This window comes from Pan paniscus, chromosome 8 (genome assembly GCF_029289425.2).
Source record: "Pan paniscus chromosome 8, NHGRI_mPanPan1-v2.0_pri, whole genome shotgun sequence".
Classification (NCBI taxonomy): Eukaryota; Metazoa; Chordata; class Mammalia; order Primates; family Hominidae; genus Pan; species Pan paniscus.
Genome location: NC_073257.2, coordinates 81326094 through 81338272, shown reverse-complemented (window position 1 = coordinate 81338272; position 12179 = coordinate 81326094). Strand labels below are relative to the sequence as shown.

Below are 12179 nucleotides of genomic sequence, written 5' to 3'. Positions count from 1 at the left end.
CCAACATGGAGAAACCCCGTCTCTAGTAAAAATACAAAAATTAGCCGGGTGTGGTGGCGGGCACCTGTAATCCCGGCTACTTGGGAGGCTGAGGCAGGAGAATCGCTTGAACTGGGGAGGCAGAGGTTGCAGTGAGCCGAGATAGTACCATTGCACTCCAGCCTGGACAACAGAGCAAGACTCTGCCTTGAAAAAAAAAAAATTAAAAATACCAAACCATAGTTTCTTAAACAGCATATACATACAAGGAGTTGTAACACTGCACATCTCAACTGTACAAGAAACATGTGAAGCCTGTTTCCCATTTGGCTGAACTGTCACACGCTCTTCACCTGTCACCAAGTCACATGGCACACCCTAGAAAGACAGAAAAAAACCTAGAATTATTGAAAATAATGCAAAAATACATTTTGGATATTTAACAGGGTGTTCTCTCCACTACCACCAAATTAGATTGTTTCACAGTTAAAACATAATGTTCCCACGGCCGGACACGGTGGCTCATGCCTGTAATCCCAGCACTTTGGGAGGCTGAGGTGGGCAGATCACAAGGTCAAGAGATAGAGACCATCCTGGCCAACATGATGAAACCCCATCTCTACTAAAAACAGAAAAAGTAGCTGGGAGTGGTGTTGCACACCTGTAGTCCCAGCTACTCGGGAGGCTGAGGCAGGGGAATCGCTTGAACTGAGAGATGGAGGTTCAGTGAGCTGAGATCATGCCACTGCACTCCAGCCTGGAGACAGAGCAAGACTGTCTCAAAAAAAAAAAAAAAAATTCCCAATGCTTTTTTCCCTTTTATAAAAAATAAAGTAAAATAAGAGCCACTCTCTTATACAACTTGGGTAAACCTGGAAACATCTCAAATCAGCTAAATCCTCAGGTAACAAAAGCATGAGACACTGCAGCAGTTTCACATTTTAACTTTGTACATCTCTGAACTATCTGACTTCATTAAAATGAGTTGTTTCTATATTCAAGAAGGACATTATAAATACAATTTAAGAACGTAAAGACCTCCTATTATAATTCCCTGAGAGGGACCAACATTAATGCTTTATCAGGGTGATCAACCATTCTGGTTTGTCTAGGACTAATGGGTTCCCCAGAATGGAGGACTCTTGGTGCTAAATCTGGAGAAGTCCAGGCAAACTGGGATGGCTGGTCATCATAATAGCCTGAATCTAATCATGGGGAAACACCAGACACATCCAAACTGAGACAGTTCACAACACAACTGACCTATAGTCTTCCAAAATGTACAGGTTATGAAAGACAAAGGAAGACTGAGGAACTGTCCAAGATTAATGGAAACTAGAGATATGACAACTAAATACAGTGTGAAACCCTGAAAAGAACCCTGGAGGGGTGGAGGATGGGGTGTAATTGGACAATTGATAAAATTTGAATATGGATTGTGTATTAAGTAAGAGTAATCTATCAATATTAAATGTCCTGCTTCAGACAAATATCCTGTGGTTACGTAGAAGTCTGTTCTGAGGAAACATATTCTCAAGTATTTACAGATAAAGAGGTATTATGTATGTAAATTGCTCAAACTGTTCAGAAAAAAAAAAAAGAGAATGCAAATTACCTACCAAAACTGGTTAAACTCACATTATATAAAGTCATAGTAAAACAATGAACCAAAATGTAGCCCATTTAGTGAAAATGATGCCTCAGACTACAGGGCTTCAGTCCTTTCAGTTTTGAAAAGGTGGCTTCAGTCTTTATCATTAGTTCTAGCTGATAGCATCAGAGGTCTAATCTATAAAAGATAAATTAAATATCATAGAGTAGTGCTTAACTCTGATGGGGCAAAGGACTACAGAGTTTTGAGTATAGCAACAATATTTTATTTCTTAAAAAAGTAAGTGAAGCAAGTATCATAAAATGTAAAGATACAATGAGGTGGTGTAATAGGTTCAAGCTTATTTGTATGTTACTTTCTGCATTTCTCTACATATGTAAAATGTTCTTCAATATTGTATTTCATTCACTGTACTGGCACATGTTTTCACGTTTTTGTATCTCTGAAATCAAGATGCATCTTAAGAATTGATAGAGCTGGGCACGGTGGCTCACGCCTGTAATCCCAGCACTTTGGGAGGCCAAGACGGGCAGATCACGACGAGGTCAGGAGATTGAGACCAACCTGGCTAACACGGTGAAACCCCGTCTCTACTAAAAATACAAAAAATTAGCCAGGCGTGGTGGCGGGCGCCTGTAGTCCCAGCTACTGGGGAGGCTGAGGCAAGAGAATGGCATGAACCCGAGAGGCAGAGCTTGCAGTGAGCCAAGATCGCACCACTGCACTCCAGCCTGGGCGACAAAGCGAGACTCCAACTCAAACAAACAAAAAAAAAAGAATTGATAGCATGTCAGAGTCAGTTGGTAGCATCTTTTTCTTTCTTAACTGTACATAAAATAATGGTACATCTTACAATTGACAGCCTCTTAGATACAATGAAATATGGTAATTTCTTGTTAACAGTAAATTACTACAAACATCTTTTCCCACTCCCATCAAAAAAGAAAATTATGAAAAAAATGAGCAAATATTTGGTAATATACTGACAGCAGCATTACTCTTTTCGAAGATCTCATGTGCCAGTAATTTTAGAGGGCCACAATACACTCCAGACTTTGCTGAGAAGTATTTCTGGATTGCGTGATAAGTCTTTCCACTGTTTGTGGGGCCTGAATGAAATATTATCTTCCGCTGCATGGCTCTAGCATCTGGGTACCTAAAACATGAGTAGGTAAACAGCTTAATCCATTAACCTCAAAATCCATCCTGGCAAAGACAGCAAACGAAACAAATTCCAAATGAAATATCCTCTTAATGTTCACAAGATCAAGTCTTTGAAAAACTAAACAATGGGTTTCATATCCACATTAAAATAATGACTGGTTTCCAAGAATAGCATTTACTAACTAGAGGACAGAAAAACCCAAATGCAAATTCATGTCTTGGAAATTTTTCCCATTGTACAAATCTCTTTTTCTCAGCGGTTACTAAAAATAAATTTAAGCTGCTATCAGTTCCATACTATGTTCACATCATTCCCACAGCTCTAAACACATGACTCTAAAGGCAAACATTCCCAGGCCCCTGAATTCCAACATACACAAATATAATAACGGAGTCTTCTACCTCTGGCCATAGTGGAATAACTGGCACTATACTTGCCCTCCCACTAAAAACAAGTACAGGCGAGGCATGGTGGCTCACGCCTGTAATCCCAGCACTTTGGGAGGTCAAGGCAGGAGGATCCCAGCACTTTGGGAGGTCAAGGCAGGAGGATCACTTGAGGTCAGGAGTTCGAGACCAGCCTGGCCAACATGGTGAGACCCCGTATCTATTAAAAATACAAAAATTAACCAGGTGTGGTAGCACACGTCTATAATCCCAGCTACTCAGGAGGCTGAGGCAGGAGAATCACTTGAACCTGCGAGGTGCAGGTTGCAGTGAGCCGAGAATGCACCACTGCACTCCAGCCTGGGTGACAGAGTGAGACTCTGTCTCAAAAACAAACAAACAAACAAAAAAATCAAGTACAAAGCGGGGCAAAATACATGCAATAAATGTGTGGGGACATGGGCCACAGGCAGTGCAGGACTGCAATCCTTGAAAGAAAAGAACACTTGGGATGAGCCGTACTGCACCCCAGCAAGGCATAGGGAGGTGGAACCCAAGCAGAATATGACAGTCCCAGTGAAGCGAGCAGCAGAGATTAAGTTCAGAGCTGCTTCAGCAGCTAAAATGTGAAGAACAGACTGTGGAAGAGAAGGGTGCATAGAAGGAGAGCCCAGAAGTCTGTGTGGGGGTTCCCTGTGAGTTCCTGGCCAAGGGCTGGGCTAACCATGTACAAGGTAAGAATCGGCAGGGTCTAGGAATGAGCAGCCTACCAAGGGTTTGAGTGGAAAGTCTCAAAGACATCTCAAGTGCTAGGTGATGTTGCAGTTCCAGCCATGGTGGAAAGAACTCATTAACACCCAGGCGCTCAGCTAAAACACCAGGAAGGCCATAGCTTACACTTAAGGACAACATCCTTAAGTCAGGGCTATTCTAGATCTGCCCTAATAAAACCTAAAACCACACTCAATCCGGATCAAGGTGAGATACCAGTGAATTGCCTAAAAGAGTTAACTGCCTCTTTTTATTTTAGGAAAACAACCTAATCCAGACTCCTTATAATTTGTTATCTAGAATACAATAAAAAAAAATAATGACCACGAATCATCCAAGATTAGAAACTGAAAATTTCAAATCCACAAATGGAGAAACTAACCAGTTAGGTGGTATTCTTAAGTCACTGATTTTACGTAGATCATCCTTACAGTCCAACACAGGAAATATTTGTTTGGCATGTCTCAAGAAAAATGGGAATAAATCATCCGCATGAGCTGGAAAATAAAACACTGTATTAACATGTGCAATCTACATAAAATTCGTAACTAAATTTAGTGAAATCTTTTTTCTTAACAAGCTAAGTTGTGGGGGCATTGCCAGGGTAAAAAGAAAAGTCCTCTCTGGGCACAGTAGCTCACGTCAACAATCCCACCACTTTGGAAAGCTGACCTGGAAGGATGGCTTGAGCCCAGGAGGTTGAGGCTACACACTGAGCTGAGACTGAGCCACTGCACTCCAGAGCCTGGGTGACAGAGTGAGACCGTGTCACAAAAAAAAAAAAAAAAAAAAAAGGAAGAAAAGAAAAAAAAAAGTAGAAAAGTCCTGAGGTTACAGGCCTTATCCTTTTCTCGGATCTTGTTTTGTCTTACTTTTTCCTTTTAATTTATATTTTCAGGAAATTGGCTAGCAACCAGCACGTTCTACTCCTTTAGTACAAACAGGCAAAGATTAGCATTGGCAAAAGTTAAATTAAAAATAAAGAACCTAGACATGTACATTACAGAGATGAAGGCGCAAACATTTTTTAAACTTCGAAAACCACAGACAGGCAAAACGTGTTTGTTCCTCAGCAAGAATTCTCCACATCTTAGTGGCTCTGAGAGGAGGCTGGGGCATGTCCCATTCTGTGTTGTATCCTCAGTGCTGGGCACAAGGTACAGGTCTAAGAGTCAAATACATAACCAAAGCCAAACTGCCTGTGGGAATGAAATTATGATATTTTGACTTTTTTTTTTCTTTTATAGCAAGAACTTTGTCCTGATATGAGGGAGAAGGAAGCCAGTGGCAAAAACAGATGGAATCTGCTATGCACTAATTCTAACTTGTGTGAGAGCTTATTTCACTGGGCCCCAGTCTTCCTCCAGTCTAAGACATATGGGTGATGTAATAACCAGCTCAGGGACCCAATATAAAAGCAAACAACCTAGAAGTCATCCTGTCAAAGCACTGAATTATTTACAGAGGATGTTACCAGACCCACTCTAAACCAAATAAGCCCTTCTAGAGAAATGAGCATGAAGTATGAGAAGAAATAGAAGGTATGTTCAATAGGATTTTTAAAAGTCTCTAAACACTTGCCTGCACCGAAGCAAATATCATTCAAAACAATGTGAATGTCCACATCCAGGGAATGAGACTGCATAATATAATTTCTAAAGCTTATGAAAGCTTGGTGGAAGAGACGAGCTGTAGAAACACAAAATGAAAAGATGTAAGGTGTAGTTCTCATTTTAAAAAGCACACAGACACACCGCACCAAACTCATCAAAGAGTCTTTTTTTTTCTTTTCTTTTTTTTTTTTTTTTGGCAGTACAGCTGGTTTATTATGATCTGGGCTAAAACTGAAGTCCTAGCACAGCATGAAGGAAGGCCGCAGCTGCAGCTCCTCTGCCGTGCAGTATGGCTCACCAGGTGAGCCTCGCCAGTCTCCCACTCAGCCAGAAGCAAAGGGCAGGGACGTGTCTCCAGACTACAACAGCCAGGTCACATGAGGGGTCGTACAGTCCTGACCAAGCTGTACCGTAAGAGGTAATAAAATACCTCTATGAAGATGTTTTGGGCCTTACCATCAAGTCCATAATCAGCACCCAGTTTCTGAATTTCTTTCCTCTTGTAAAATTTGTCTAAGACCTTCTTTACTTCATCTAGAAGAGAGATGTCAAAATTTAACGTTTCCTTATCTTAGATAAATGCTGAAAAAAAAGCAAAAGAAACTTGAAGCAATAACACTAAAGGCAGCAGTCTAATGAGTGTTGCAAGAACTAGAAGGTTTTAGTCGATCCTTCTTTATGAATTCATATGCGATGGGAGTGTTAAGAAAAATGATTGAGTTGGCCGGGCGTGGTGGCTCACGCCTGTAATCCCAGCACTTTGGGAGGCTGAGGTGGGCGGATCACGAGGTCAGGAGATCGAGACCATCCTGGCTAACATGGTGAAACCCCGTCTCTACTAAAAATACAAAAATTAGCTGGGCCTGTTGTTGGGCGCCTGTAGTCCCAGCTACTCAGGAGGCTGAGGCAGGAGAATGGCATGAACCCGGGAGGCAGAGCTTGCAGTGAGCCGAGATGGGTCCACTGCACTCCAGCTTAGGAGACAGAGCGAGTCTCCATCTCAGAAAAAAAAAAAAAAGAGAAAAATGATCGAGTCAAATAATGCAGCACCCTGTTATACCACAGAGGAATGAGCAATGCACTCTGGGATCAGAGGCAGCCTCAAGCCTTCACCAGGCCACTTATAGGTAGAGAGCCACACTGTCATTCACTTATAACCATTCTGCACATCCAAACAGTGAGCAGCTAAAACACATCCAGAAAGACAACCAATATAGCAAGGACCAGATCCTCATGCTTAAGGAAGCCAGGCTGATGTTAAGTTTGAGGATGATGATTTCAGGGATAAAAGATTACACTTGTTTTGTGCTAGATGGCATAACTAAAGTCAGTGGGAGCAGATTTCAGTGGAATTTATACAAGAACTTCCTAACAATTAGAACAGTGAAAAGTGAGAGCTCCTTGCCAATGGAATTACTCAAGCAAGGGTTAGATGACTGTCAAGGGTGACGGCAGAGAAATGTCTATGCTATTGGGAGATAACATGCCACTATGAATCAATAATCTTACAGGTAAAAGTATTTTAAACTAATCAAGCTGAGATTGTATTATGGTTGTATATGTTAAAATACTACAGCACTATTCAATAAACATTTTACTGACTCAGTCACACACTATGTATTTCTAGGAGGAGAAGCCACAACGAGGACCCAGCCTTTACCCATGAAATTCAGAAAGGCCAAGTGACCTGTATTTTTACCTTTCACAAATGTGCCAACCACATTTTCACACAGTCCAACACACACAACACTCATTGAAGAAATCAAGCCTGAACAAAGCATTCCACTAATAAAACTTTGTTTGACAGAATGAGGAAATTTCAGAATCACTAGATCTGCCCACAATTAAATATGAGATACACATACACACAGTGTGTGTGTGTGTGTGTGTGTATTTATATTTCAGATCACAGGCAGATTTCTGGGTCTCTGTTACTTTGTGCCGGGTAGGAACAACAGTTTCTTTTTTTCTTGGAGACAGTGTTTCACTCTTGTTGCCCAGGCTGGAGGGCAATGGCGCGATCTCAGCTCACTGCAACCTCCGCCTTTCGGGCTCAAGAGATTCTCCTGCCTCAGCCTCCCAAGTAGCTGGGATTACAGGCATGCATCACCATGCACCATGCCCGACTAATTTTGTATTTTTAGTAGAGACAGGGTTTCTCCATGTTGGTCAGGCTGGTCTCGAATTCCTGACCTCAGGTGATCTGCCAGCCTCAGCCTCCCAAAGTGCTGGGATTACAGGCGTGAGCCACTGCACCTGGCCAACAGTTTCTTGGTATCAAGGGTAGAAAAACCAATGACAAATAAAAGATTGGAAAAAGGCACATGCCATCATTGCTTGGGAAAATTCTGCTGACCTATAAACTCGATACAAACTAAAGACAGATCACATTTATTTAGAATTAACCTATTTTCTGTGACTAATACTACGGTGTTATATAAGATTCATGCTGCTTTACTCAAATTAAAATGCTTCCAAAATGTGAAATTTCTCATTATGCTAAGTAAAAGAAACCAGTTACAAAAGACCACATACTATATGACACTATAAATATGAAATACACAAAACAGGCAAATCAACAGACAGAATGTGGATTAGTGGTTATCTGGAGCTAAAAAAAAAAAAAAAAAAGACACTGGGGACTGGGGAACTAGAGAGTGACTTGCTAACAGATATCAGGTTTCTTTTTAGGGTGATAAAAATGTTCTAAAATGAAATTATGGTGATGATTGTACAATCCTGCAAATACACTAAAACCCAGTGAATTATACACTTTTAAAGGGTGAGCTTTCTAGTATGTAAATTAAAATTGTATCTTTCTTTTTTTATTTGAGACAGGGTCTCACTCTTGTCACCCAGGCTGGAGTGTGGTGGTGCAATCTCGGCTCACTGCAACCTCTACTACTACCCAAGCTCAAGCAACCCTCCCACCTCAGCCTCCCAAGTAGCTGGAACTACAGGCACACACCATCATGCCTGGCTAATTTCTGTATTTTTTGTAGAGATGGAGTTTTGCCATGTTGCCCAAGCTCGTCTTGAGCTCCTGGGCTCAAGCGATCCACCCTCCTGGGCCTCCCAAAGTGCTGGGATTGCAGGCATGAGACACTGCGCCCAGCCTAGTCTTTTTAAAAGAACATTCTGACTGCAGGTAGAGAATAGAATGAAGGGATCAAAGGCATATGAGGAGACACATAAGGGGCTATATGTGCAGTCCAGTCAAAAGATGGAAGCTGGCAATTTAGACTAAGCTGGTTGCAGTGGAGAATGAGGGAAATGAATGAATCCAACATTTATGAGGTAGAATCAACAAGACTCATTAACTGGGCTTTCTCTGATTGTTAGATGTAGGGGTGAGGGATGGAAGAACAAAGACTACCAGGTTTTGACCTGAGCACCTGGAGGAGCAGGCTGAGGGGAAGGTAAGTTGTCTTGACATGCTAAGGTGAGGTGTGTGTAAGAAAGACAAGTGGAGACACCTGGTAGGCAGCGAGATATATAGGTCCAGGGTGAAGGAGAGAGGTCCAGGGTAGAGACAAAGATCTGAGAGGAATACTGAATTAGTGAGGGGAGAGAGAGAATGAGACACCCCATAGACAGCACAGAATAAGGCAGCAAGGTGATGCAGGACAAAGCCTTTAAGTACCTCAACTTTTTGGGTTATGAGTAGGCAAAAGAGATTGAGAAGTGACAGCTTCTTGTCCTGATTGCTAAGCTAAGTGGAAATCTGACACCTTAACCACATGGCTATATCAGAGTGTAGTAATGCACCATCTTCTGTAGCCCCTCCTGCCATGCTGAAAAATCATTCTAGTAAATTCAACATCTGGACCAATCCCAGTCAAAGGAGATGAAAAATCACCTGGCACACAGACCCAATGAAGTATCTAAGGATTCTCCACCAGAAGAAAATCTAGTGCTGACAAACCCATGTCTTTATTCTATCTTCTTACAGGAAGCAGCAAAGACATTTACATTTTCAGGTGAATTGGAATAGCTGCAGAAAATAAGAATTTATCAATATTTGAATACAATAAGGCAAATTATCTCATCCAAATTACCTTATGCCTTCAAATAATATAAAATAATGGAAAATTGTTCTTTAATGGGTAAACTATTGTTTGAGTTTCAACTCTGCAAGATGAAAAAGTTCTCATCTATTTCGCGACAATGTCAATATACTTAACGCTAGTGAACTATGTGCTTAAAAACAATTAAGACTGGCTGGGTGCAGTGGCTCAGGTCTGTAATCTCAGGGCTTTGGGAGGCCATGGCAGGAGGATCCCTGGAGCCCAGAAGTTTGAGACCAGCCTGGGCAACATAGCAAGACCCCATCTCTACAAAAAATTAAAAAATTATCCAGGCATGGTGGTGCACGCCTGTATTCCTAGCTACTTAGAAGGCTGAGCCAGGAGGATTGCTTGAGTCTGGGAGTTGGAGGTTACAGTGAGCTATGATCATACCACTATACTCCAGCTTGGGTAACAGAGCAAGACCCTGTCTCTAAAAAAAAAAAGTAAAGAAAAAAAAACTAAAAAAAAGTTTAAAAGAGTAAATTTTATGTATTTTTACAATTTAAAAATAAATAATAGTATAATTACATTATTAAAATAACACATTCTCTGCTATGGTTTGAATGTCTTCTCCAAGACTCATATTGAAATTTAATTGCTATTTTAACAGTTGAGAGGTGGAACCTTTAAGAGGTGATTAGGACATGAGGAGTTTGCCTTTGTGAGTGGATTAATGCCATTATCACAGGAGTCAGTTATCACAGGAAAAAAAGGATAAGTTCAGCCCCCTTTCTCTGTCTCACAGGCTCATTTGCCTTTCCACCTTCCACCATGTGATGATGCAGCCAAAGGCCCTCATCAGATCCCGGCTCAGAACCATGAGTCAAATACACCTCTATTGTTTATAAATTACTTAGTCTCAGGTATTATGTTATAACAGCAGAAAATAAAGACAGTCTCCCAACACCAAGTAAAGTGAAAGGCCTTGCTCAACACTGGAAGAATATGTCAAAGAATAACATATACTGTGAGTTCCCTCACATGTTTAGTGAAAGTACTGTACTTCTGCTCTGAAAAACATATTGTAGTCTATATTTTAGATTTACAATAGGAGGCACCAATCAATGTCGCTTGTTGAAGTGAGACATTTCTCCTATTCCTGGAGACAATTCTGGATAGCATTTCCTCAATCTCCCAGTTTCATATGGTCAGAGGAAACTCCCTTACCTCCCTAATCATCCCGAAACTCACCTTGAAAACATTTACATGCCTCTCTGTCAACGAATCCATCCAAACTTAAGTTTTGCTGAGCAAAGCCCGCTGCCACTAACTGATGCTACCCTCTTCTTTTCTCTCTGGAGCCGGGGACACCCTACCTTGTTCTAGACCTTGTCATGTTCTACCTTGTATTACAGTTCACTTTCCATACACGTGTCCTCCCCCACGATACCGTTACGTTTCTTAAGAGGGGATCTGGATCTGAGTCTGGTTCCTCTTGGCAACCACCACACAGCCTAACAGCGTGGTATGAGTCGGCGCCTCCTCAATGACAAAGAATCCTAAAAGGAGTCTCCGCTGGCTTTTCACTGCCACATCCCATTCGGGGGTGGGAGAGAAACAAAGAATGCAAGAAAGAGCGGGCGTCCACCTAACAACTCAAAAAAGTCAAATCTTCCCAACACATGAGTGTCTAAACCATTCAGAGAGCAGGGCAGTAAAAGGGAAAAGGCCGCTTCTGGGACGAGGCGTTAAGAATTAATCAGACACAGTCCCAAGCCGTTTGAGGGGCTCACACACCAGCGAAGGAGGCAGACACTTAGAGGCACGATGACAACACTCGATGGGACCTCGGATCCCCAGGGGAAGGGGATGTAGCTTCCTCCCAACCAGCTTCGGCCCAGCACCCTCTGCCGCCCTCAGTAGTTCCCGCACTCACTCTTGTCCAGAGGCCGGGTGAGCTCGGCCCCGACGTCGCCGTCGGCGCTGGGGCCCTGAGGTTTCACAGTCAGGGGCACGAACAAGGACGTGTTTGGTATTTTGGAGCCACCGGAGGCAGAGGAGGAGGCGGTGGCAAGGACAGAAACTTGCCCCAGAACCCCGGGAAAGGGCCCAAAGTGGGGACGAAGGGCAGAGCAGATGGCTGCCCGGTGGCCAGCCTGGCGCCCCGCCGGGAGCCGAGCCCACAATAGGGCACGGGAGAAGGACATCGAGGCCGCAGGTTCTACACTGTCTGGCAGCAGCCGCGGACACGGCGGCGGACAGTGACGCGCACCTCCAGCGCCTGCTGTCCAGAAAGACCCAGGCCGAGCAGGTAAGCTGCCCGGGAAAACGCCTGACCGTTAAGGAAAACGCCGTGCCGTGAGGGTGTTCTTTCAGGGAAAAAGAAGATTAGCAGGCAAAACCACTAGAGATAATTCTCGTTCTCTTTCTCTGTTTTGTTGGTGATTGGGACCAGCTTTCCCTAAAGAAGGGGAAATAATCAGGCATCTTTGGGATGTCATACATGAGCGAAGGGGGCCTGCTAGTCGTGTCACGTGATGCAAACTAGTACTTTGGTAAGCAAGTGTCCAGAAGCACGTGGGTGAGCAGTGAGAGAATGGGTGGTGGAGCAGCAACTGCGAATGCTCAGGGTACGAGTATGTC

General features: G+C 42.8%; 1 protein-coding gene across 2 annotated transcripts in view; it reads right to left on the bottom strand.

Annotated features, from left to right (window-relative positions):
- Positions 1-11831, bottom strand: part of SUPV3L1 (Suv3 like RNA helicase) — a 28907-nt gene extending 17076 nt beyond the window's left edge. The window contains exons 1-6 of one of the 2 annotated variants that reach the window (XM_003815921.5): positions 11473-11831; positions 5983-6060; positions 5495-5602; positions 4296-4410; positions 2579-2747; positions 246-357 (exon numbers count right to left, since the gene is read on the bottom strand). In XM_003815921.5, the coding sequence (XP_003815969.1) occupies positions 246-357; positions 2579-2747; positions 4296-4410; positions 5495-5602; positions 5983-6060; positions 11473-11743 (853 nt within the window). In that variant the 5' untranslated portion in view covers positions 11744-11831. Of the gene's footprint in view, positions 1-245; positions 358-2578; positions 2748-4295; positions 4411-5494; positions 5603-5982; positions 6061-9385; positions 9509-11472 lie in introns of those variants that run through there. The other variant, XM_055092924.2, reaches the window with a different exon arrangement.
- Between the last annotated feature and the right edge of the window lie 348 nt (positions 11832-12179).